This window comes from Crinia signifera, chromosome 5 (genome assembly GCF_055691185.1).
Source record: "Crinia signifera chromosome 5, ASM5569118v1, whole genome shotgun sequence".
Lineage (NCBI taxonomy): Eukaryota > Metazoa > Chordata > Amphibia > Anura > Myobatrachidae > Crinia > Crinia signifera.
Window position 1 is genome coordinate 298,420,895 of NC_139221.1, and position 27,589 is coordinate 298,448,483.

General features: G+C 46.9%; 2 protein-coding genes across 10 annotated transcripts in view; one reads left to right on the plus strand and one right to left on the minus strand.

Moving 5' to 3' along the window:
- Window positions 1-27,589, plus strand: part of ADAM22 (ADAM metallopeptidase domain 22) — a 187,295-nt gene that overhangs the window by 113,086 nt on the left and 46,620 nt on the right. For all 9 annotated transcript variants that reach the window (XM_083189352.1, XM_083189345.1, XM_083189344.1 and 6 more), the window contains exons 7-13: window positions 12,370-12,439; window positions 14,180-14,250; window positions 18,160-18,234; window positions 19,485-19,556; window positions 22,976-23,142; window positions 23,787-23,871; window positions 25,497-25,587. In XM_083189352.1, coding sequence (XP_083045478.1) covers window positions 12,370-12,439; window positions 14,180-14,250; window positions 18,160-18,234; window positions 19,485-19,556; window positions 22,976-23,142; window positions 23,787-23,871; window positions 25,497-25,587 — 631 coding nt within the window. The remainder of the gene's footprint in view (window positions 1-12,369; window positions 12,440-14,179; window positions 14,251-18,159; window positions 18,235-19,484; window positions 19,557-22,975; window positions 23,143-23,786; window positions 23,872-25,496; window positions 25,588-27,589) is intronic.
- Window positions 1,476-9,353, minus strand: CLDN12 (claudin 12). The gene is made up of 2 exons (XM_083189353.1): window positions 9,204-9,353; window positions 1,476-2,478 (listed from the first exon to the last, which is right to left on the minus strand). Exons 1-2 carry the CDS (start codon window positions 9,310-9,312, stop codon window positions 1,715-1,717), a joined length of 873 nt encoding a protein of 290 aa, XP_083045479.1. The 5' UTR covers window positions 9,313-9,353; the 3' UTR covers window positions 1,476-1,714.

A 27,589-nucleotide genomic window follows, 5' to 3' on the forward strand; every position in this document is an offset into this window, starting at 1 on the left:
CTTACATTGGAATAATAACGAATGTATGAAGTCTTTAGGCACCTGATTGGTCCATAGAACCAGCTCTTAGCATTGCATGGGATTAGGCTGGGTGTCTATGGACCACTGTTGGGGTTATTTTGCGTTACTTTCTCCATGGCTTAATATGTGATAGTATGATAGAATGGAGGTCTACTTACGGACATTGCTTAGCTCTGTCATTTATAGCAACAATATAAAATAGGTTTCTAGATCACATTAAGATCAAACATTCACATTACTCTGAACAAAGTTACAAGTGAGCTTCCACCATCGGAGGAAGGGATAAGCAGGCACGCGCCCCCCTGCAACTTTTACTGACTGCATTATATATTTTCCATACCAGCCTCCTTCAGTCCTTTTTAGCTATGTAGAGCAAAAGCAGCAGAGAAGATGAAATGTCGACGGGGCTTAAGGCCGACAGCTACAAAAAGGTGGACCGTTGTCATAATGGTTGTCACTTTTTGGGTTTTTCACACGTGGACATCAATTGGAAATAGTAACCTGTGGCGGGCAAACTGGAGAGAGTACCTTGGCCAAAGACTGGCGAGGGTCTACGTTTGTCACAAAACATGAAATATACAGGATCGGTTTTCAACCTAATGCATGCCGAGTGTTTGGTGTTGACCTGTTGTCTATAAATGATGGGTGTGGTATAATTACCCGACAGTCGGGATTCCGACAGTCATTAGTCAGACGTCGGAATCCCGACTGCACAGCGTGGGGAGCGCAATGAAGCCCCTTGCGGGCTGCGCTCACCACCTATTTTATTCTCCCTCTATGGGGGGCGTTGACCCCCACGAGGGAGCAGTCGGGATTCAGACGTCGGAGTAATGACTTTTGGAATCCCGACTGTCGGGGAGCCGTCCGGCACCCATAAATGATATCATTGTATATCTCTTATACCATACTTCAAGCAGACTTGTTTCTTGTGTCGCTTGGGATTTGGGACAAAATTCTGTAGCTACAAGTATTTAATTCCGGCGGACGGGATGCGTTCAGGCAAAATAACGACTTCAGCATCCCAACTAGCAGGCAGAAGGCCAACGCTAAATCCTGACTGCTGCCATAAGTATGTAGGGCGGGTTTGCATAAGTCGGGTTGGGGGAGGTGGGGGTTAGGCACTTAGAAAGGAGGGTTAGGGGAGGGCAGGGAGAACATTGCTATACTTATCCCTCCATCAGGATGCTGGCGTTGGTCTTCTAACCACCAGCAATACCACCGCCGATCATATTCCCAACAGAGCAGCCATATCCAGAAGTCTCAAAATACTAAACTCACAAGCATAAATACAATGCTGAAAAGCACAGAAGGAAGTAAGAATGACACCGCGTCTCTTTCGAAGTTGCAAGAGGATATGTACAAGTTAGCACTCACCCGAAGGTGCAAAACCTCCATCTTATAAAGCATATCTAAAGCTAATGGACGTTGTAGTGCCCTAAATGATATTGATGAAGTAAAACACCATAACATTGTTAATTTGAAAACAAACATCAAATAAACAACACAACTGAACAAAAACAATCAATAAATAAAACAGAAAATTGTCCAAGAAAAGTCACCGATATAAAGATATCTAGAACAAATGTAAAAAAAATGAACACAAAAGAAAAAATAACCCACATAATGAAATCACTAATGTAATGATGCTTCGAGAGAAGATGAAAGTTCAGCTTGAACTAAGTTAGTGCCGCATCTATGCAGTGTGCGTCACCACAGGAATGTCTATCTCAATGGACGACATGCGGGACTGCGAGGCGTACGCCGGAGGGACATAGCTGTGCATGCTCGGTACATGTGAATAAGAAACTGGCTGCCAGAATGGAGACGGCAGAGACTTACAGGCGCAATACCATAAAAACAGCAAGAGGGAGGTGAAAAACAAGCCGCCAGAGCTGCCTATGGCCACAAACACCGAGATGTCATAGGTGAAATACGGCCCGTACATCCTGTTCAAAACGTTGTTATAAAATATGGTCCAAATGGACGGAGTTATGCTAATTATACCGGCCAGGATGTAGAGCAAGCCTGCCACAAGGTGGCACCCGGCGCTGTTGATCAGACACTCTGTAAATTTCAGGTTGGGCACGTTTGAGCTGAAGGTGGTGTTACATATTCCGGTCAGGCACAGTATGAGTGCGGAGCCAGCGGTCAGAATGCTGAATGGAAGAGCGAATTGTAGAACGCGAATGTCCAGCTGATCGACACTTGCGTACCAATCAGTGTCGTACATCATACACTCCCTGGACCACTCCTGCCGCGTGCACTTCACCCACAGCCCGATGCTGACGGTCAGGTTCTTCTCATTCCGATTATAGGTGAACAGCTTCATCTGCCTCCACTGCGGCAGCAAGGTGGCGGTGAAGAGGCCGGCAATGCAGGCGGTACCACACACGAAGGCCAGCAGGGTCACGGCATGCACTTCCTGGCAGCCCATGGTAACCTCACCAATTGTGGTACCTACAGTAAAAGAAATATAAATGTGTTAGAGAAGACACGATGGATATAACACAATATATAATATCCAATGCACATTGGGAGCTGGGGACTGGGGCAATTGTTGCCCATATTGGAGCGATAGATCGGTGACATAAGACACTTTGGGACCTATAGGGTTCCTATTGAGAGGTCATGGCTGCATTGGTTCATCCCTACAAAGAGTTTAATACTTTCTATATAGCAAAATCGTATATAGTGCTTTATTTGTATCGCTCACACCATCGGGTGGCTTGCAGCAATCGTGGAGGCCCACAAGCGGACCATCGCAGAGGCCAGGAAATCACCATCCACCGACACTGATCCCTGACCTCTTCCTTCACTCCAAACAGTGGCGAAACGCCTCCATTCTTACAAATGGAGACTGTTTCTGCCCTCAAACGGCATCAGACTGTCAATCACTGATGCTGCCCCTGCATCCGGTGTTGCAGGACCCATTGTGCAGAGTAGAAAACATTGGTATTACGCACATTAAGGTGCACATCGATGGGACCTGAAGACTAAAATCATTGAGCATGCATACAAGAGGAGGGAGCGCACACTGGCATGACCTGTTTAGGCAGTGCTATACTTTCTGGCATCCAAGTGTTAGGGGAGGAGCCTTGCTGGATTATTGAAGTGAAAGGACCCACACACCCAGGCGTCTTCTGAACAGTCCAGGAGACCAGGCAGGGGATGCAGTTAAAATCCCGGCGGTCGGGATCCCGGCGTTCAGAATCCCGACCGACGAAATCCCAACACATTCTCCCTCCGTGGGTGTCCACGACACCCCTGGAGGGAGAATAAATTAGTGTGCCGAGCGTAGCGAGGCACCGGGCCCGCTGCGTGGCGAGCGCAGCGAGCCCGCAAGGGGGGGGCGATCCACGTCCCCCCCTTGTCGGCATTTTGGCTGTCGGGATTCCGGCCTCGGGATTCTGAAAGCCAGGATCCCGACCGCCGGGATGCAATACTGAATCCCCAGGCAGCTACACTCATCTTGACTTGACCTTTGACCTGTGCCAATATAGTGTTCATTCTAGCACCCGCTATCTTTGAAAACCCATGCAGTTCCTCTTCCCTGCCTGGGGTGTAGCTGTCTGCTGTGGTGTTTCTAGCACTGGTCTGGTTTGCATATCAGTGATGATATACAGACCACACTGTGCTAGAAGCACTACAGCAAACAGCACACCCCAGGCAGGGAATAGGAACTGCATGGGTTTTCAAAGATAGCGGGTGCTAGAAGGAACACTACCAATATTTGTAGTTGGAACATGGGGGCATTTTGTAAGTGGTCAGCGGATGTCCGCACACATAAGCGGACATCAGTCATCAGCTAACAAAGGCCCTTATTCTGGTTGGTGCGGTAATGTCCGCGTGCGGTCGGTCCGCCGATGTTTTGTGTCTGCGCATGTGCAGAGGCGTCTCTGCGCATGTGCGAGCGGGGCGTACGGCCAAATCCCGCATGAAATGTGAACACTCCGAACAGGGGGTGGAGAGGGGCGTGAAGGGCTATTTGGGCTCATTACCATATGCATACGCCCCGCGTTTCATGGGCGTTCCCATGCAAACGCTGGGCATACGTATGGTAATGCGGCCGTGACGCACGTGTAGGGGGCGGGCATATGACATCGCCGGATGTCAGCTGCCCGCCCAGATCCCTGCTTTTGCATGAAAAAATGTCCGTGTGGTCTGAGGTTGCGGGAGCAGGTGTGGTCCTGCATTCGATGGTCTGCGACCATCGAATGATGGGGGAGGTTCCCTGAGATGGAGGAGGCGTATTCCATGAAAAATACACGTGTGGTCCGTTCGGCCAGCTTCTTACCGCGTACGGACGGAGTTGGCGATCCGTATGGAAGGCGGGGTTTTGCACGCATGGTCCTGGCCGCATATTCGGATCCGGCCGCACCGATCAGAATAAGGCCCAAAGTTTGGTGCATTCTGTAAATGATTACCTTTTTACTGGATTTTTGGGTCTGCAGAATAATCTAAAATCAATAAAAGCTTATCTGCGCTGGTATAATGCTTGTGCTGCCCGCTGGCGAGGCATAGAATATAAATCAGTTTATAAATAACTTTATGCTGAAGGTTTGTTTCTCCTTCATTATACATTCTAGAAATGCAAAAAAATGTAAAGACGTTATTGTATGGTGACGATTCAGAATAACACAATTGCTGCAGCTGCCACCCACACAGTGGTTCTCCTGGAAACTGGAATTAGAGGACTTTTGTGAATGATTTCCACTAATCCATGCAATGCCTTGATGTTCTAGGACATTTGCTCATCTCTCTCTAATGGAAAACCTTGAATCTAATATAAACACATGATTCATGAGTTTCTCAAGGGTTTTGACATATGATTGACAATATAAGTAGCCAGGGTTGGTTTAGTGCAGGCTTGTCCAACGTTGGCCCTCCAGATGTTGTGAAACTACACATCCCAGCATGCTTTGCCACAGTTTTGCTATTAGATAATGCTAAAACTATTGCAAAGCATGCTGGGATGTGTAGTTTCACAACATCTGGAGGGCCAACGTTGGACATGCCTGGTTTAGTGTTTGCGAGGGCCCCGGGTCAACTAAATTGTGGGGACCCTACCAATAAAATTGTCAGTAAGATAAGCTTGTGATGTTTTTTTTTTATTTTTTAAGTGTAATGTGTATCAATACTCACGGCAACACAAATATGTTAAACACACTGTAGTGTCCCCAGTTTACATGTCACAATGCTGGTGACCTTTGGTGATACTCCCAGTTGCCCTGTTGCTAATCTAGCACTGCGTTGCCCTTTTACCATCACATTTAATATCATTATCCATTGACTCAACTCATTGCGTCCTGCTTATCCCCTTGATGTACCAGCCCTGGTCTCCCCTGTATAGCCAATAACTGAGGTATACCCCTTTCACACTAAGGGGCTCCAGGCTGGGTTATTGAAGATGCTCTTACAGTGGCTCAACCCCTGTTCATACCACAGGCTGGACCTGGGTATTGCTGGGTAGTCTTTCGGATAGACCGGCGTGCAGTCAGACTGGTCTGCTGGCACTTGGTCACTGCCGGTGATCCGCCTCTGGTTATTTTAGCATGACCTGGGTCAGATAACTTGTGCTGTATGGGATGCAGGTTGCCCTGGCAATATCTCAGGTCACAAAGGGGAGCCCGTTTTACGACATTTCCGTTTCATACATTTTTACTGCCAAACAATAGAACCTGGTGGTTATGTGGGAGAGGACTAGGTCTATGCCATGCAACTCTAATAATTAACCTAATGGTGTGTACACACACTGTGCAATTTGGGCTATCAATTTTGATTATATAGTCAAAATTGATAGCAAGTTAGAGCAAATCGCACCGTGTTTTGCCACACCCGTTTCCACCCCGATGGGCTGCCCTGCGGCATCGGAATCGTTATTACAGGTTGAGGATCCCTTATCCGAAATGCTCGGGACTACAAGCATTTTGGATAAGGGATTTTTGTGGATTTTGGAATATTCTTGTTTCATACTTACCTGGTCCCCAAGCGTCCATCGGAATCCTCTTCAACGGCATCCCTGGTCCCAAGGATGCATTGCGCAGGTGTGCCGATAACATCAATGGCGCGCCCGCGCACTGCATCCTTAGGACCGGGGATGCCGCTGAAGAGGATTACCGATAGCCACCATGGACACTGGGGTTTGGGGAGGGGAACCCGGAATATTCTGAAAAAACATGTTTTTTTGGGGACATATGGATACCGGAGACTCAACCTGTACAAACCAGTGCCTCCCCCGATTTGTGCAGTGAAATTAGCGCAGGCCTGTCTCTGTGTGCATTGACTCTCTATACAGTCGCTGTCACGGGCATATCATGCCAGGACATGACAAGTGAGCGATTCAGAATCTGGCAGCGAGCCCTCTCTTCTGTGCCTGAAATACTGTCAGATGGGAAAGCTGGAAATGACACCGGGCGTTTGCAGAGTCTTGGCACCGGCACTGGCCGGTCTTCATCTGCTCAGAAAACTATGATGGATACAAAGACTTGTCAGAACAAGGGAAGCAGTGTGTAGCCTTTGTTTCTGGGTTTTACAAAGCATTCCAAACTCAGATAGGGAAAGGGTCACAAAGACCATATGCAAAATAATTCCATGTATTTGGAATCATAAGCCCAAATTCAAAGGGCTCTGTCACATTTAAGTGTTGCGTTTGTTGTCTCTTGGAAACACATGATGCCATGGAGACAAGAAACCTCAGATAAAGGGGACCCCTTTATTACAGAGTATATGCTTGCAGGTGACAGATCTCTGTACAATATAGCTCTATGGTTTTTACATGGACAGTTACTGGAAGATGAAGACTTTATTGTGGCTGTTGCAAGAAGTGTGTGCAAGCTTATGGTCGACATATACATAGTCAACATGAATAACGTCGACATGGGGTTTTCATTTTTTTGTGACTGTCGACATGGACAATAAGTGTACCACATCCGCTCGGCATGGTTTTGGCACGGTGCCACATGCCGACCTTTTTTATGTCGACCACAAGCTTATTTAAACCTTTTGTCAATGTCGACCTTGGGTATGTCAACCATTTCAAGGTGTCAACCTAGTCACTGTCGACCATTAGTCGCTGCGCTCGCCACGCTTTGGGCTCGCCACACTATATAAATTCAACTCCACGCCGACGTGGATAGTGGGTAATGAAAATGTCAGAGGATGCGTTCCGCCGCCGCTCGCCACGCTTCAGGGTGGCATGGATAGTGGGTGGGGGGGTGTTAAACCTAAATGTGAATACATGTAATGTCAGTGAATAAATGAAAAAGATAGGATGCGCTAAAAAAAAAAAAATCGCATCGCATGCCAGTAATGGCATGCGATGCAATTTTTTTTATCGCATCCTATCTTTTTCATTTATTCACTAACAGCCCATTAAAAAGATAGGATGTAATAAAAAACCATTGCATCGCATGCGATGCAATTTTTCTAACGCAGAATAGCCCTCTACGCAAAAAACGTAGTGGGGGGCCGTGCTAGGAAACAAGTACCGTAACATGTGCAGAGAGAGTTAGATTTGGGTGGAGTTTGCACTTCACACTGATATCTACATTGCAGTGTAAAAATAAAGCAGCCAGTATTTACCCTGAACAGAAACAAAACAACTCACCCAAATCTAATTGGCCCTATACACAGGGCGACATTCAGGCATTTTCTGAGCGATTTTACTAAATCATTAAGAAGATGCCTGAAAACGCATGTAAATCTTAATGTGCGGACCCAGTGGTCTGAATCCAGTGGCGATTAATAATCTGTGTGTAGGGCCCTTAACTCTTTCTGCACCTTAGGGACTACTGTAGCTATATCATTTACAACTTATAAAAGGTGTACTCAGCAAAGTGACTCACTGGCAGTGACTGTAGACACTCATCCACTGCAGACAGCAGAAATAGCGCACCCAAGCACCTGGTATAGTCAGATGTAGCCACCTACCTGTGGCTTTCCATCAGCTGTGGGACTACTAGTCCCAGCCCATGCTGTCATGACACTCTGGTAATTGTAGTTTCTCAGCAGCTGGTTAACCCATCTGCATAGTAACAGATACAACAGATACTGAGTCCTGTTGTAGAAAGTGCGCTATATAAATTAAACTTGCTTACAATGTGTCACCTGGCTGCACTTGCAGAGTATCTTTTTGGCTATTATATTTATCTTGCTGCACTGAAAACATCACATGAAGCAGTTTAAAGCAAGGGAGTAGATACTGTATTCCCTGTGTGCGGATCTCCTCCACCCCTGACTGTACACCCCCTGGAGCACATATGACTCACCCCTCCTGCACCATAGCCCAACACTATTATGTACACAGACACCCCCAGATTGCAAATCCTCCAACCTGTGGCTTTAACTAGCATATACACTGCAAACCCAGTACTCAGGCCATCTGACACTCCAGGTTTTAAGGGATGTCAATGGCTGGCCACAGAATGGCTAATGTAAACAAAGTACTAATTAAGTCACCTGTGCGCAGAGCATGACCATCTTTAAAACTTGGTGTGCTGGTGCATCCTGAGGGGCCAGTGACAGCAGTGCACACAGAGCAGTGGATAGGTAACTGCAGTGCACACAGAGCGGTGGATAGGAAGGAATGTAGTTGGGCAGTGACTGCAGTGCACATAGAGCGGTGGATAGGGAGCACTGTAGAGGGCCAGTGACAGCAGTGCACAGGGAGAGTACTGTAGTGGGGCAGTGACTGCAGTGCACATAGAGCGGTGGATAGGGAGCACTGTAGAGGGCCAGTGACAGCAGTGCACAGGGAGAGTACTGTAGTGGGGCAGTGACTGCAGTGCACACAGAGCGGTGGATAGGGAGCACTGTAGAGGGCCAGTGACAGCAGTGCACAGGGAGAGTACTGTAGTGGGGCAGTGACTGCAGTGCACACAGAGCGGTGGATAGGGAGCACTGTAGTGGGGCAGTGACTGCAGTGCACACAGAGCGGTGGATAGGGAGCGCTGTAGTGGGGCAGTGACTGCAGTGCACACAGAGCAGTGGATAGGTGACTGCAGTGCACACAGAGCGGTGGATATGGAGTACTGTAGTGGGGCAGTGCACGCAGTGCGGTGGATAGGTGACTGCAGTGCACACAGAGCGGTGGATAGGGAGCGCTGTAGTGGGGCAGTAATACAGAGTGATCAGACACAAGAAAATACATTTATACTACACACAGAGAGACCGCAACCACCTACCCGCCGCAGCCCGCTCCGGTCCTCCTGCTCGCTGTAGTGTACAGTCTAGAGCAGCAGTGGTTTCACTTGCTGGAGTCAGACTCCCACACACCGCACGGTGACTGAGCATGCGTAGCAGCGTTCCACCGTGCTGCACCCTGGGGATTGTAGTCTCTCCGTACCTTGGAAGTGCGGTGATTCGGTGTCCCAGGACTACAGTACCCAGCGTGCAAGCAGTGTGATGCGTATCAGTCCGCGCTAGTGTTGTTGTAACCTGCCTGATAATATTATTGTGGTGTTTTCTGAATTTAGGTCTGTCACATGTATGCACACATGCACAGGCTGAGGCTGGCAGCACACTAGCACAGGGACACTGCAGTGCAGAGAGCAGGTGCAGCAGCGCGGCATCCGCTGGGAAACAGCGAGTCCTGGGGTGACATTTAATGAGATGTGAAAATGTGATTTGTGCGATTTTTAGTCATAAAACGGCCGAAATCGCACTTTTTCCCGAATTGGCATATTTAATGAGATGCGAATTCGGGAAAATGTGTCTAAAAATCGCCACACATGCAGACCAGGTTCTGACAGGCGAATTGGCCAGAACCCTGTGCAAATCATTGAGCTCTGTGCATGGGCCTGTCTTAAAAAATGTGTTATACCCCTTTCAGACAGAAAAAAAGACCCGGGAATTTCCCTGCTCTTGCCGTGTCGACCCGGGTTTTTCTTCTGTCTGAAAGAGTCAAAACAGGTCTAAAGTTCCGGGACTTTGACCCAGGTATTCTAAAAACCCGGGTCGCCCGCTGTCTGAAAGGAAACGACCCGGGTTTTTGGGATTATTACACATTGTTAGGCACTGATTGGCTCTCCTGGTGGGGTGCTGGCTGATTGGTTGTGAGGATAGGCTTCTCTGATTGGCTGGGAGGGCATGGCAATGGAGCTGGCCTCTGAGGTCATTAGGGAGCTGAAAAAAGGATAGCATGGCCCACTGGTAGAAGCAAGAGGTGAGAGCTGCTGGCAGTGAGAGGGGAGGAGGATATCGGCAAACAGATGACTGGGACAGTCAAAGATGCCACAGTGTACTCAAACATTGCAAATATACTGACAGCCATGTGAGGTAACATGTACCTTCCAGTATATAAAAACAATAAAACTTGTTTACAACATATCCTTGTGTCATGCCATGGTTAATGCAATGCAGTGAGCAGACACCTCCCACATTTGATGACCTCATCTCTGTGTGCCTTTAAAACTGTCCTATTCTTATGACACACAGAGTTTTGCAGGAAAAATCCGGCTTCTGTGTGAAAGGGGTCGACACGGGAAATACCCGGGTTTTTGCTCCTGTGTGAAAGGGGGTCAGCCCCTTGCTGCCTAGTTGTACCCGGGTTTTTGTATCTGGGAAATACCTGGGTTTTTGGGATTTTTCTGTCTGGAAGGGGTATAAAAGTATTTTTGTTTTTCTTTTAAATGGCATTGGGTCCCCCCTCCTGAGCATAACCAGCCCCGGGCTCATTGAGCCGGACCTGGTTCCAAAATACGGGGGACAAAAAGCATAGGGGTCCCCTTGTATTTCTGAAACCAGCCCCGGACTCTTGGACCGGTCCTGGTTCCAAAAATGCTGGGGACAAAAAATCTGGGGGTCCCCCGTATTTTGAAACCAGCACCAGGCTCCAACAGCCCGCTGTGTTATGCCACAGCGGGGGGACACTTTTTACATAAGGTTCCCCGGCCGAAACATGAGCACCGTGGCTGGTCAGCCTTGGACGGGGTACCTAACAGCTTAAGTCCCAGCATGCGGTGGAGGCCGGTGGATATCATGACCCCAAATTTTGCACTCCATTGAATATAGGGCCTAATTCAGACCCTATCGTGCTGCAAATTCGCAGCCTGATCAATAATTGAAATACCATGCGCACGGATCGTAGGCCACCCAGCAATGAAAGCCCGCAGCAGCTTTTCATTACTGGCCGTACGCAGGCTGATGGATAAGCGGCCGGTGTTTTGGGGTGGAACCACGCTTGTTTTCTCGGAGTGTTGTGGGAAAATGCAGGCGGATCCTGGCCATTGGAAGTTAGGACCTCTGACGTCAGCTCTGGCCCGATCTCCCCAGGATCATCGCAGCGCAGAGTAAATATTACGTGGCTACTTGGGGGGTCCATTCGGTGGTGAGTGATTGCAAATGATTTGCCCATATTCGGACGGCTGCGATGCCATTTGCAGCCATGAACAGGGGTGAGATTTCACTATGGCAGGGAGGCAGCAAACTGATCGCTGGCCTACGAAAAGTAGCAGCCCAGCGAGTAGGTCTGAATTACCCCTATAGTGCCCAAGTGCAACAGTGAACCTGCCGCAGCTGCAGGTATACAGGATTGACCAACAGAGAACAAGCTGGCAAAGGCCATCTGGTAGTCATTAGGTATGGGTGTGGATTATTAGATCAACAGTGTCTAGCTAGACAGTCAATAGGTCTACCCCAAAAGGTTGACATGCCCTGTTGACATTTTGACCCTGTCGACCTATTGAATATGGGCCGATTGCATGTCGACTCTTCTGAGTAAACTTATTGACTATCTAGACCTGGGGTAGCCAACCCTAGTCCTCGAGCGCTACCAACAGTGCATGTTTTGCAGGTCTCCTCACAGAATCACAAGTGATATAATTAGCTCCACCTGTGGATCTTTTAAAATGTGTCAGTGATTAATGAGTTCAGCTGTGCAGCAGCTAGGTTGTCTGGAAAATGTGAACTGTTGGTAGCTCTCGAGGGCTAGGGTTGGCTACCACTGATCTAGACCCTGTAGATCAGGGGTGGCCAAACCTGTCCTCAAGATCTACCAACGGTGCATGTTTTCCAGGCAACCTGTGGATCTATAGTAGGAATGAATGCAGCAGGTTTTAAAATGTGACAGTTAGTAATGTCTACAGCTGTGCTCCAGCTAGAGAACCTGGAAAACGTGGACCGGTGGTAGATCTCCAGGACCGGTATGGCCACCCCTGCTGTAGATCAATCGATCGATCAACTGGAATGAATTGGGTATAAATTATTGGCTTGTCATGGGATAATACGTATCTCAGAGAATCTCTTGTACAGACCATTTACATGCTAAGAAAGGATTTGTATGAAGAAGTTCACCTTTGTGTTGATAGAACGATAGACTGATAGTAGAATGTTGTGTGTTTTCTGATACAGGAGGATTACCAGTTACATTCTGTTTACAAATCAAAAGTTCTTGAATTTCCTCTGGACGAGCTGCCATCTGGTACGTTCTCATATAGCTTCTTCATACTGTGCCTGATTTTACTTCACTATTATTATTATGTTTTATTTATATGGTGCCATAAGGGTCCCGCAGTGCTTAACAAGGTACATGAACAAGACAAAAATAACGGCTTACAGTACAAGTCAACGTAGTACATGGTATATAAACATTGCTGCATCAGGGGACAGGATACTTAAATAGTTATAAGGGTGCCAGAAATCAAGGTCTTAGTGCCATAGTAGGGCGTAGACAATGGTTTAATATAGAGAAAGCGCATGAGGGGAGAGGGCCCTGCTCATGAGAGCTTACATTCTGAAGGGGGGGGTGACACAGATGGGGAAGACAGTGAGGATGTAACAGTGAGCAAGAATGAGAGGTAGCTGAGTCTTGAAAGTTTGGTAGGTAGAGGATCTGATAGGGAGAGGTAGAGAGTTCCAGATGTAGGAGGTAGCACAGCCAACAATCTTGGAGGAGGGAGAGGGAGGAGATAATGTCAGATATGTAAATGTGAAAGGAATGAGGAAGGGCTTTGCAAGTGAGTGCGAGAAGCTGGAATTGCAATGGCGGCCAGTAAAGGGCTTGTAGGAGAGGGAGGTGGATCATGGAATGTAGGATGTTTGAATAGGAAGATGAGCCGGGATGCAGCATTAAGGATAGATTGGAGTGGGGAGAGGCGTTTTTCAGTTAAGGTGCCCATACATGCACCGATCCTGGCGGTGCGATCTGTGCTTTAAGGTGTGCGCTCCCGCGGCATCTCATCGCACAGTACAAAAAGTATGTGCTGCACAAACTTTTGGTAGTTGCTTTTCATCGCATTGCATCGCATTGCATGCACAACGCATGCACAAGGCATGCAATGCTATTTTAGCCCAGAACGCACACCAGGATCGGTGCGTGTATGGGCACCTTATGGCCTGATAGGATGTTCCTTTAATCATTTTTTTATTGCAATGCCTATGCATGCCTTGTATGTTAGACACAATGGGCCTTATTCTCAATCACCCACACATCCACATACGGCTGCATCTAGAGAATGTTAGCAAACCATGCATGCGCCACAAGTGGGAACCGTGGTGTGGGCACATAGCATAGAGCTGTGCGTATCCAGAGGGCGTGCCAATTTCAGGCTGATGTTTACACCTAGCATAGGGTACTAGGAATGACAGCTGTGTCTACAAATGAAAACAGTGGGACGGTGCTTATGCTTTTGCCTAGGGAATGCCTATTTCAGACAAATGTCTACACTTAGCATAGGGGTACTAGGGATGGTGTCTGTGTCTTTGAATTAAAACAGTGCATGAAGTGCATATAGGCCCTTATTCTGGTTCACTCACAAAGACAAATTCTCTAACTCTCTCTGCATAAGTTACATCTCACCCACCTGCAGTGCACATGGTTTTGTCCATCTCAGAGTGAATTTGCCTTTGCGAGTGAACCAGAATAAGGGCCATAGCCTCATTAGCATTATCCTCTGTGTATTAATGTGGTAAGAAAGAAATTTCAGCTATTCAAAACTTGTGGTGTATGATAAATGGTGCACCAGCAAAATGGCTTTTAACTTTCATGTGTTTGAAAAATGACAGTTGGGATCAGATTGACTGGAGCACCATTGATCATACAGAACAAGTTTTAAATACATAAAACCCGTTGATAAATGGGCCCCTTAGAAACCTGATTAAATTGTGCACAGGTCTAATACTGGTGACTGAGCTGCATGTAATGATGTCCATTCTTATTTAGAATTCTGGTCACTAAATGAGACATCTGTGAAGTTTTCTCAGGCAACAAGATCCCGGAGGAAAAAGAGAAATGTGAGTACACCACTTTGCTTTCGATAAACTGCAGTACAACTTTTGGAGGGGGTCCGCACCGCACAGGGCAAGGCCGTCCCACTTTTCGGGTCCCTCTTCGGTGCCTACAAAAATGTTGCAGGACATTGCTGAAGTGCAAGTGTTTTGCTACACAGCGATCGCCCTCACGTTACCAGCTGCCCCCTAGCGGTGAAGCTAGGTGCAAGGCAGCTATGGTCTGTGATGCAGTTCCAGTATGTGATGTCATGCACCCGCTGCTCTCCTCTCCCTGAGTGGTCCGGACACGCCTACATTGTCAAAACCGCTCCTACAAAATACTGAATCCTGCAACGCCGCGTCGCTGACCCCAGCCAACATTGTAACGACTATCTCTTGTGATCACAGTTTGAGGGCTTACGCACTGCGGCAACCGTGCATGCACAGAAGTGCGGAAATCGTCGAATTGCAAATATGCGATTCTGTGCCCAGTCTGAATCGGGCAATAGCGAATAAGATACATTTTTCAGATAAAAAAAAAAAAAAAAGCTCATCGCTAGCAGAGTGGCAGGGGAACTGCCAGCTCAATCATGCCAAGCATCTCGCAATGCATGGCGTGTTGAGGATAGATGTATGAAGACACATCTGTATTTGTACGATGGGTCTGCAATAAGTTTCCAGATGCACAAGAAGTATCTTATTTTCAGAGTGAACATTACATTTTTTCATTGTAGTCTATGAAAAGCTGCATGCGCCCAAACCACTTGGGGAAGCAGCTGGACCAGTCTGAATCAGGTATGTCTTGTACATGCTGGATGAAGGGCCCCACAGCAGCTTATGGTGATTCAGAGCACGTCCAATGTATCTTGCACTTGATACAGTATGTGTTATCACAAGGCTGTCACGGGGGTGCCAGGTCTGGACTACACAACAGATGACCAAGCTCCTGAATGTGTTCTGAAAATCCACCACGTTCCTGGACTTGTGGGTAGTTTCATGGTCATGCTAGAGGGGAGCCCCACAAGCGCAAGTTCTTGGACTGCCATGGAAATGGTTTCCAGCCAGGCATTGGTCCATGCAGGAATTTTACATAAGCCATCTTCTCAATATAAACATGTCAGTAACTTTTAAATGGACATTTCAAGCTCATTGACAGCAGTGGAATACACACACATGCTGCTTATATCCTGGTTACACTTTTGCGCAGGTGATCCGGATTAATTTGCACAGAGTACACAGAAACCTGGGGTGAAATGTAGGTACTTGTGGATTATCACGGCTCCCATCGCATGCCATATATAGTGGCATGCGATGGCATGCGATTTTTGAAGTTTTTTATGAAATCGCATGCGATTTGATCGCATGCGTTTTTTTAACAGAAAAGCATCCAAATGCATTGAAATTAGTATGAAACATGTTCAATGGGCCCCAAATGTCATTTTTGAGGCTGTACCACCCCCACTATCAACGCGAATCCGAAGCGTGGTGAGCGCAGCGACCTCGCGAGGGGCGGCGGTACGCGTCCTACGACCTTTTCATACCCCCACTATCCACGTCGGCGTGGAGTTGAGAATAGAAAGTGTGGCGAGCGCAGCGAGCCACCGAGCCCGAAGCGTGGCGAGCGGACGCGGACACCTGTGAAGCCGGCGAGGGGGCGCGTATACCTGTGAAGGTATCCGTGTCCCCTCGCGGGGCTCGCTGCGCTCGTCACACTTCGGGCTCGCTGCGCTCGCCAAACTTTCTATTCTCAACTCCACGCCGACGTGGATAGTGGGGGTATGAAAAGGTCCTAGGACGTGTACCGCCGCCCCTCACGGGCTCGCTGCACTTGCCACGTTTCGAGTTCGCATTGATAGTGGGGGTGGTACAGCCTCAAAAATGACATTTGGGGGCCATTGAACATGTTTCATACTAATTTCAATGCATTTGGATGCTTTTCTGTTAAAAATCGCATGCGATCGCATGCGATTTTTTCCCGTGCGATGGCCATCGTGGGAGCCGTGATACTCCACAAGTACCGAAATGTAATAGGGGAGAGATTCAGAAAGTGAGAGTTTTTTATAAGGAATCTCCAGGATTTTTAAAGGGGCAATCATTTACACTGCAAAAGCAAACTGGTTACATCTTAATGGAAGTAGATGGGGGATGACTGTGCCTGGCTGGAGATTTAGAGTGTATTTTGTTGAAAGTCGGAATGTAGACCCTGATAAAGAGTCAACATAATTAAAATGTTGGCAAAACATTCTTGGTGGTCTATTGGTGTCTTACCTGACTCATTGGTTCCATCAGTTTCTGCTGGGTCAGCCAGTAAGCTGATGAGGACTTTGGCTGATCGTGTGGCTCTTCCGTTGGTAGGTATCCCTTTCCCTTCCTCTACGGAGTCACTGCCAGGATTACGGACACACAGCTTTTTTCTTGTGGTGGAGATTTTTATGTATGGTGGTATAACTAGGTCTCGTCCTATACATTCAATCAGATGCTTTATTCATCTTTCATCACTACTTTTACAAACACTTCCAGTAACATAATAAAGAGACACTTTAATAAAGACAGTTCTGAGGTTCCCTCACTCCTGTGATTCATATGAGATGGTATTTTGGGAGGACTGAGAGACTATAATGTATGATGACCACACCTCACCACTAACGAGCACTACTCTATTGTAGCCTGAGATTGCAGCATTCAGTTGTTCCCAGGCGATGACCTGGCAAATCTAAGCCAATGGAGTAACCTTGTTTTATTCAGCCAAACATTCAGTGGTTCTTGTATTGTTTTACTGTAATACACATTATAAGGTACTCTTTACCTAGAACGGCGCCCATCGCGGTGATCGCGGCATCGCGGGCAGTACATAAACGGCCGCGACACGATGCCCGCGATCACCACGATTTTCCCATAGGGAACAATGTTAAAAAGCCTGATTGATCGCGATTTTGCATTCAATGCCTCAATGCCCGCGATTTTCACATAGGAATCAATGTTAAATGGGCTACAGAGCCCAAATAGGCAGAATTAACCCTTAAATGTCACCCCAATTTTTGTACGCCACCCCACGATCCACGCCAACCCGAAGCGTGGCGAGCGCAGCGAGCCCGCGAGGGGCGGCGGTACGCGTCCTCCGACCTTTTCATGCCCTACTATCCACGTCGGCGTGGAGTTGAGAATAGAATAGTGTGGCGAGCGTAGCGAGCCACCGAGCCCGAAGCGTGGCGAGCGGACGCGGATACCTTCACAGGTAAACGCGTCCCCTCGCGGGCTTCACAGGTGTCCGCTTTTCGCCACGGATACCTGTGAAGCCCGCGAGGGGACGCGTATAACTGTGAAGGTATCCGCGTCCCCTCGCGGGGCTCGCTGCGCTCGCCACGCTTCGGGCTCGGTGGCTCGCTGCGCTCGCCACACTATTCTATTCTCAACTCCACGCCGACGTGGATAGTAGGGCATGAAAAGGTCGGAGGACGCGTACCGCCGCCCCTCGCGGGCTCGCTGCGCTCGCCACGCTTCGGGTTGGCGTGGATCGTGGGGTGGCGTACAAAAATTGGGGTGACATTTAAGGGTTAATTCTGCCTATTTGGGCTCTGTAGCCCATTTAACATTGATTCCTATGTGAAAATCGCGGGCATTGAGGCATTTTAAAGTAAAATCGCGGTCAATCAGGCTTTTTAACATTGTTCCCTATGGGAAAATCGCGGTCATCGCGGGTACACGATTTTTATGTACCCGCGATTTACCCGCGATGCCCGCGATGACCGCGATTTTTTACCCCCGACGCCCGCGATTCTAATCGCGGGCGCCGTTCTAGGTAAAGAGTACCCATTATAATTCTAGGCCAAACCTTCTGAATTCAGTGACTGAGCGAATCACCGTCCCTGTAGATGGGTCAGTCATGTATAAAGTGCCTGAAGTTATCACATCATCTATACGTTTTGTTGGCAGGTTCAGCCGGTACCAAGCAACATCGAGGATGAGACGAAATATGTAGAATTGATGATCGTCAATGATCACCTAATGGTATGATAATCCCATATAATACGCCAAGTACAGTACATCCCTTGTATATCTCCATCTATAGCTCTGCTGTCTATAGGCCACAAGATCTATCTTCCACTTTCTATCAGTTTATTTCATATCATTCTTCTCTTTTATATCTAGACTATGGGGGCAGATGTATTAAGCCTTAAAAGAAGATAAACCCGAGGGTGATAAAGAGTAATAAAAGGCAATCCAATCAGCCCCTAACTGTCATTCCCCAACATGTTTATAACAGGGCAGTTAGGAGCTGGATGTTTATCACTCTTTATCACCCTTGCATTTATGAATTTCTAAGGCTTAATACATCTGCCCCTATGTTACATGGGTAAAATACCGCCTGTCGGCACATGGTGGCTAAAAAAAAAAAAAACAGTGCTTTTTAAAAATCTTTATTGGTGATATTGCAAATGGAATTGAGGGTAAAATGCTTGGTTGCATAGGGAGAGGTATCAGCAGTAGAAAGAAAGAAGTAATAATGCCACTGTATAGGTCATTGGTACAACCTCATCTGGAATACTGTGTTCAGTTCTGAGGCCATATCTCCAGAAGGATATAAATACATTAGAGACTGTACAAAGAAGAGCAACTAAAATGGTGCATGGCCTACATCACAAAACGTACCGGGAAAGACTAAAAGATCTTAATACGTATACTTTAGAGCAGAGAAGGGAAAGGGGGGACATGATAGAAACTTTCAAATATATCAAGGGCTTTAACAAGGTACAGATGGGAGACATTCTTCACAGGAAGAGGAGCAGCAGAACACGAGGACATGCACTGAAACTAGAGGGAGGAAGATTCAGGGGAAATGTGAGGAAGAATTACTTCACAGAAAGAGTAGTAGATAAGTGGAATAGCCTCCCATCAGAGGTGGTAGAGGCAAATACAGTAGTACAATTTAAACATGCTTGGATTAGGCATATTGATATCCTTACAAAAAAGTAAGGATCAAATATGGTTTGAGGTAACATGTTTATCTATGTTATCACTCTCCATTTTATCACTTTTGAAGCTTAGTGCATCTGGTCCAAAGCCCTCAAAGCAGGACTGACCTGATCAAATTGGAACCATTGAGAGCAATGTATCTGTCATGTCTTTTGGATCTATTTTTATTTATAGATATCTTGTCTATATCCTCTATTTTACATAATCCATCAACAGTGTAAATGTGTCAGTCAAATCAATCTGCAGTGCATTGGTATAATGTATTTCCTTTCCCCCTCTTGCAGTACAAAAAGCACCGCTTATCTGTTGGCCAAACGAACAGTTACGCCAAGTCCGTGGTGAATGTGGCAGACTTAGTAAGTGTGATCAGGAATCCTTTCTCACTGTGTTATGCTTCATATAATTAATGATATATATATATATATATCTCTTATATATTTGGCTACATCTGTCACTCAAAGTGTGTCTGGAGCTGTAACGCTGGGTTGTGGACTTCCATCTTAATTTATGATTGTCATCACCTGTTTTAAACAGGGTAATTGATAAGAAAGGTGTTTAAGCACAGGTGATGGTAATCCATAAATTAAGAAGAAAGTCCAGAAACAGAGCAATGTGTCCCACCTGGAGAGGGTCATGTTGGGAGGTATGCACCTCCCCCCCCCCCCCCCCCCCCCCATTCACGGCATCCCCACGATTAAATGGCACATGCAAAACACTGACATGGCTATGGTCGACAATGAAAAAGGTTGACAAGATTTATTTTTCACTTTTTCAATGTTTTCATATTCATTCTCATGTGTCGACATGGACACCAATGAAGTGCCACACTTATGTCAACATTTACATGTGTTGACCTTTCTGTGTTGATTTTTTCTTGTGGCAATTCACGGCACCCCCCGCGACCCCCCTCCCGCAATTTGCAGCACACCCCCCGCAATTCGCGGCACCCCCGGTGACTCCCGCGTTTCGCGGCCCCACCCCGTGACACCCCCCCCTCCTGCGATTCGCGGCACCCCGCGACCCCCCCTCCCACGATTTGCGCCAACCCCCCGGGCTCCCCCTCCCGCGGTTCACGGTGCCCCCCACGACCCCCCCTACCGCGATTCCCCACCCCTGACCCCCCTCCTGTCATTGTGGCAACCACCCGCCCCCGCGACCCACCCTCCCGCGATTCACTGCAAGCCCCCGCGCCCCCCCCCCCTCCCACAATTCGCGGCACCCCCCCCCCCCCCCCCCCGCGACCCCCCCCTCCCGCAATTCACGGCATCCACCCACGACCCCTCCTCCCGTGATTCGCGGACACCCCTCACCTCCTCCCTCCCCCCCACCCCCGCGCGCGATTCACGGCAACCCCAGGATTAAATGGCACATGCAAAACACTGGCACGGCTATGGTCGACAATGAAAAAGGTTGACATGAGTTTTTGAAGATTTATTTTTCTTTTTTTTTATGTTTTCATATTCATTCTCGTGTGTCGACATGGACACCGATGAAGTGCCACACTTATGTCAACATTTACATGTGTTGAACTTTCTTTGTTGATTTTTTCTTGTGGCGATTCGCGGCACCCCCCGCGACCCCCCTCCCGCGATTTGCAGCACACCCCCCGCAATTCGCGGCACCCCCCCTCCTGCGATTGCGGCACCCCGCGACCCCCCCCCTCCCACGATTCGCGCCAACCCCCCGGGCCCCCCCTCCCGCTGTTCACGGTGCCCCCCACGACCCCCCTACCGCGACTCCCCACCCCTGACCCCCCCTCCTGTCATTGCGGCAACCCCCCGCCCCCACGAACCACCCTCACGCGATTCACTGCAACCCCCCGCGCCCCCCCTCCCACAATTCGCGGTACCCACACCCCCCCCCCCCCGCGACCCCCCCCTCCCGCAATTCACGGCATCCACCCACGGCAGCACCCCTAAGCCCCACTTTAGTCCCCCGTATACTCACACACCCTAATAACTATCCAGCTTCCTGCTCTCCTGATCCGTAACTTCCACCACTGGGGAGTCGCTGACGCTGTTTTGCCCACATGCCCCTATCATGCCTCATAGCCCAGCCTCCTGCTCTCATGCACCCGAACTCCCACCCAGTAAGAGGAGACACTGACTAAGGGCCACCATACTGTACTGCCACGCTGGACCCTCACCCACTGGCAGAAGCTGCACAGTATCTCCCACCCTCCTTTTTAGTCCCCCTTATGCCCACACACCCCTATCACTACCCAGCCTCCTGTTTTCCTGTGTCGTGACCTCCGCCAGTGGGGAGCCGCTGACTCAGAAACACCCTACTATACTATTGCACACACACACACCTAAACAACACGCACACACAGCCCCCCCCCACACCCACAAATGTCACTGTACCATCCACACTATCAATGTACATCTTACTCTGTAACCGCTTTTTAATTAAACAAAACAATACACACCCCCTTCCACATCATATGCTCTCTATTTAACACATTTCACCTATAACTCAAGTTGCAATACAGGCATCTGTCATACAATTCTAACCATCTTTCTCATATGCAAATGTTCACAAATTAAGGGGGCGCAGCCCCTTACGATGGTGTGAAGAGCGCCCGTAGGGCGCAATGAATCACCTAGTATATATATATACACCCTTTCTGTTGATGATAAGAATAACAGAAGTTACCTGGTTTAAAATGTGCAGAGAGGTTTAGGTGGGTGAGCTGTGTGTCCAGACTCAGATCTAATTTACAGTGTCAAAATAAAGCTGTCCAGCATTTGTGGGCTGCATGCAAAATCAGCCAGTACTTACCCTGCAGTGTACAAGAAATCTTGCTGTAATGAAATCCAACCTAGTTTACCCTTTAAAAAAAAAAAACGTCCATTGTAAATAAAGTAGCTAAGCTTCTAAGTCTTGTGGCTGTCTGCAACTCGCAGGCTAATTCATGAACCCCATTGGTTGGGAAAGCCTTAAAGGGGAGCAGTAGGCAAAACCAGGTGCTTGTATTGAAATATATTTAAATACTTCGCTCGGATGGACGTCTGTTATTGCCCGGCGGCACTAATACGCACAAGTATTAAGCGTCTGGTTTTCTGTTTTTTTCTTTTATTGCTCCTCTCCCTAATGTCACATCAAGATAATACATATCTCCATTTCCTCCCAGGTCACTTAGCTATATAATAGTTATAATGCGATCCTAATTCATCGAGTCGTTTTTGCATTATGTCGGAACGAACGGACAAAAATGACCAACTTTTTTTTTTTTTTCATAATTCATAAACGGTCCCTTGAGGTATATTTTTCAAAGCAATGTCTATGTACAGACCCAACCAATACAGTTTTATTAGAGCTGTAGATAAAATAGTACAAGTGACATTTTCCATAAATGATGCTGGACAAAGGGTCCGATTCTGGCCTGCTTGTTGGGATGCCCCTGCAGGGGCCCTGTCAACACATCCATTCGCTAACGCCGGCACAGAAGAAAAATCATTTGATGGTTACTTACCATCGAATGATCTTTCCTCCTCTCCCCGGCGCTCACAGCAGCTGCGTGACCCAGGAATCACTCTGCGCCTGCAAGGATTTTAGCGATTACTGTGCAGACGCCGACGTCATGCACCCTCCGCTACCGAGGCCGAATTCAGACCTGTGCGCGCAGGTACATAACGAATAAAAGAATGTACTGCTACAGTATAAGAACTTATCGGCATACATGACACAGTCTGTGCCTCTGCATACTGGGTGCGTACAGTAGTGACGCCTTATTACAGGCCTTGACAGCTCTCTCTTCCATTCTATGTTCTAGATATATCACGAACAGCTAAACACCAGAATAGTGCTGGTCGCCATGGAAACCTGGGCTAATGACAATAAATTCAGTATTTATGAAAATCCTCTGAAGACTCTAAAGGAATTTATGAAGTACAGAAGGGATTTTATCAAAGACAAAAGTGACGTTGTACATCTATTTTCGTACGTAAATTAGATCCTGTCCATTTCTTGTTTTCCTTCATTTTGGGGGTTATTTCGAATAATTGACCGTATATCTTGCTATAAATTCCGTAGAGAACTGTTTTATTCTCCCACCATGCTGCAGCGGATGGTAGGGCAGGAAATCCCACCTGTTGGCACATGCTGGTTCACAAAAAAAAAGTGAAAAACTCGTGTTGACCTTTTGACCTTGACAAATTGATGCGCAGACCACAGTCTCCCCTGAAAATACAGAAGGCGTTACTATAACTCCTATTCAATATTGGATTCTGACTGTTGGAATGTCCCGAGCTGTTTTTGTTTGTTTGGACAGTAACTCAACAGTCGGAATTCAGTGTTCCGAGTGTCGGAAAGTCCGTGGATCGCCGAAAGCGGCACGGATTGTCAAACAATTGCAGTGAATTCGACAATCCGCGGCCATTTCCTACAAAACAGATCCGACTGTGGTTTAATAAATAGCCCCCAAGTGATCTCTTCTTATAACTGCAGTTGTTGTGTATCTGTGTCCTGCATGCTCCCCTATATGCTCTGTTTGGCGTATTCTTTCCTTTTTGTTGTAGTCCGTTTTGCATTTGGTATTTGAATTCTTTTCACTTATTCCCTGTTCTGTGAATGCGTTCCTTAAGGGGGAGTCAGTTTGAAAGTAGCAGGAGCGGTGCGGCGTACATTGGCGGAGTGTGCTCGCTACAGAAAGGAGGTGGTGTAAATGAGGTAGGCGCTTGTCCTATTGTTTTCTAGTCACTTCTGTCAGTATCTAGCTATATATATATATATATATATATATATATATATATATATATATATATATATATATATATATATATATATATATATATATATATATAGAGGTATGGGGGGGCGGCGGCACTCAGAAAAAATAACACATGAGACGGTTGTGGTGGACCGACGTTTCAAAGCCCGCAGGCTTTTTTATCAAGGTGCTGTAGGTGAGAACCAAAGCACCTTGATAAAAAAACCTGCGGGCTTTGAAACGTCGGTCCACCACAACCGTCTCATGTGTTATTTTTTCTGAGTGCCGCCGCCCCCCCATACCTCTGTACTACGAGGGACCAGCATCTCTCCTTGGAAGGCACCAGTACCCTGTGCATCTCTATCAAGAGAGTCCTGGAGTGCCACCTACAGCACCTTATATATATATATATATATATATATATATATATATATATATATATATAGAGAAAGAAGGAGTATTCAGGGTGCGCTATATAAACCTTATACAATTTAGGCTGTACAATTCAAACGTTTTAAAAAACAATTTATTAAAAAAAAAAAAGATGCTCACAGGAGCATAGCAGTTTAAACACAAGGTTCAATTTCAGATACTGTGAGCTGAAGATATGATGATCTGTATGTATACAGGGTAGATGAATGTTCATAAACGACAAATGAGCCCAACGCGTTTCGTCGTTCACACGACTTCCTCAGGGGCATGGCATAATGTGATAGACACACGAAATTGTGGTAGAAATCTAGGAAACTCCTAAGTAGCGCAATATTTATTTGGCTGTAGAGGCTTGTTGAACCTATAATTATAGGCGTAGTATCCACTAGTCGTAGTGTATACGGATATAGAAACAAATATTCTTGATGAGAAAACAAATGATATTTATTCTGTCAGTCAGAGTAGTGAACTGCTAGGCTCCACCAAATATATATATATATTACACAAAAGGCACTATTTATTCTTACTGTATTTTCCTATACCTCTTACCGTAATAAGGGTCCAAGTTATTCTGCTATAAATGTCTTTATTTAAAATTGATTTGGATTCATTAGCAGGAATGGATGCTGCTATTCCATCATTATTCAATAAGTATCATAGATATCAGTCCAGGACTGTAGTGAAACAGTGGCCAAACTATTGTAGATATTAGTAGAATACTACATTCAGTTTGCCATGAATAGGGACTCCAGCTGTTGTTAAACTACACATCCCAGCATGCCCTGCAACAGTTTAAGCATGGCCAAATAGCAAAACTGTTGCAGGGCCTGCTGGGATGTGTAGTTCAACAAAAGTTGGAGTGCCAAGTTTCCTCTATAGATAATAGGATAACCACATTTTAGCCCTTTTTCAAAACATTTTCATCTTCATGAATTAAAGTGTTTTATACATTATGTCCACAGCTGGCAAAAAATGGAATACATTGAAAGCAATGAAATGAATGAAAAGAGGAAAAGTTATTTTCTGCCTCCTGCTCCGTGTTTCCCCATTCTTGTATTAGGATAATACAATCCTGAGCAGCTAAACGTGAATCAGGGTTAATATTCTTACTTATTGCATAATCACTAACAATTGTCCCTTTCTCCTTTCCTAGTTTGGCCGGTCGGATGTCTTGGCGGTCACCCTGGCACAGTCGCTGGCACATAACTTGGGCATTTTCTCCGATAAAAAGAAAATAATGAGGGGTATGTAACCTACTGTAATTGTTCCAGTAGTCTTGTAGTTGAAAGCCTGTCAAAATGACGGCGTAGTCCCTATCTGCTCCTACCTCCAATCTCTGTCTGCACAGCTCCCTCTGTCCATATATTCAGCGTGTTTGAAACAGATCATTTTGGTTTCACTTTTTGCGAAGGAGTAATTTGGGCCATCGAGTGACCTCTAGCGGTCACTGGCGGTTCTTAACCTCAGAGGGGGTGGGTGAGAGGGGTTGGGATTGTTCGGTCTACAGCAACTAAGTCGACACCACTAGGTCGACAGGCAGCAAGGTCAACATGGGTATAGGTCGATTGGTCATTAGGTCGACAAAAGCATTTGGTCGACATGGGCAAGGTTGACATGGGGTTTTTCACCAGATTTTTTTCCTGAATGTTGACATGGACACAGTTTGAAGTGCACCACATCGCTCGCAATACTTCGGGCACATTGCCACGCTATGCTCGGCACAATATTTTATTCTCACACCACGCCCTAGTGCAGGGCTGGGCAACACCGGCCCTCCAGATGTTTATGAACTACACATCCCAGCATGCCTTGCATCAGTTTCAGCATGGCCACATAGCAAAACTAATGCACAGCATCCTGGGATGTGTAGTTCATCAACATCTGGAGGGCCGGTGTTGCCCAGCCCTGCCCTAGTGGATGGTAGGGCATGAAATGCTGCATGTCGGCTCAAAAAAAAAGGGAAAAACCCCATGTCAACCTTTTGACTGTTGACCTTGCCCATGTCAAACTAATGCTTGTGTCGACCTAATGACCTGTCAACCTACACCCATGTCGACCCAATGCTAGTTGCTGTAGACCCAATGACCATATCCCAGTGAGAGAGAGAGACATGTTTCGAGCTTTGTCCTCAAGTTCCCTGAGAAGGGGCCACAAAGCCCGAAACATGTTGGACCTGTGTCTGCAATAAAAGTTGCATATTTTCTGCATTCGAAAAATCCATGACTGCTGCCTTTATCGCCGTTATATTCTATTACAAGGACTTATGTCCCAAAAGGAAGGCACCGGGTGACAAATTTCCATTATATATTGAGGAGGGCCGGAGATAACCAACAGGAACCCATCACATTATAGCAACCAATGAGGGGGGGGAGGAGTCTAATTATCAGGTTGACAAGTGAAGCTATAGAGAAAGGGCCCCTCTATAGGAAAAGAATAGTTACTGGCTAGCCTAGGGGCTAAATGGTAAGTTCAATAGTAAATGGGCTATCTCGTGTGAGCGTTTTATAGCTTTGTGCGTCTTTTTTTTGCTTCATTTTTGGCAAAAACGTATATACACAACACAACACTATGCAACTAGGAGATCTTGCAGATTAATATGATTTGCAGCACTTGTATATCTGTGTGCAACTGAGGGCGGTATTCAATGAGGCTGATTCGCCAGGTTTTTATGGCGATTTTGTACTGTAAGGCGAATTTCTGACTAAAACGGTGAATCACCCTATTCAATGACCAGATGGCGAATACATTTTAAGGTTTTTTTCGCCATGATTCACCGAGTAGCAATCGCTATCTTTTTATGGTGAAGTGGAAGGTGAACTTTTAAAATAAAGTGTTTTGTTTTTTACAATTGGTGTAAAAAAATCTGGAATTTTATTCTGAGGAGGGGCATGCTATTTTTATTCATGTGCTGTAAGCACATGAATATATATTCAATTAAAAAAAAATATATATTTTTTTTTTTTTACACAGACCAGCCAGCAGGGGGCCGGGAGCTGAGCCGCTCATTAGATATTCATATATTCACTTCACCCGATCATTACATATTCATGATCGGGTGTAGTGAATATACCCGGTCCCCTGCTGGCACCCGGGAAGCCCACCTCCCCCCCACAAACGTTCTGGGGCAGGCAGGGAGACTTCCATCTCCCTGCCTGCCACCGTCCTCAGGCTCCCTGCGGCGTCCGCCGCAGGAGCTCAAATTCGCCAGTCAGGGGCAGCGAGCCCCTGACTCGTTGAATACCGGAG

Coding starts and splice junctions, on each gene's coding strand:
- CLDN12 (XM_083189353.1), bottom strand. CDS start 9,312: ATGCTCAGTCACCGTGCGGTGTGTGGGAGTCTGACTCCAGCAAGTGAA. Junction 2,479..9,203: donor ACCGGAGCGGGCTGCGGCGG/GTAGGTGGTTGC, acceptor CTTTTACTGTAG/GTACCACAATTGGTGAGGTT.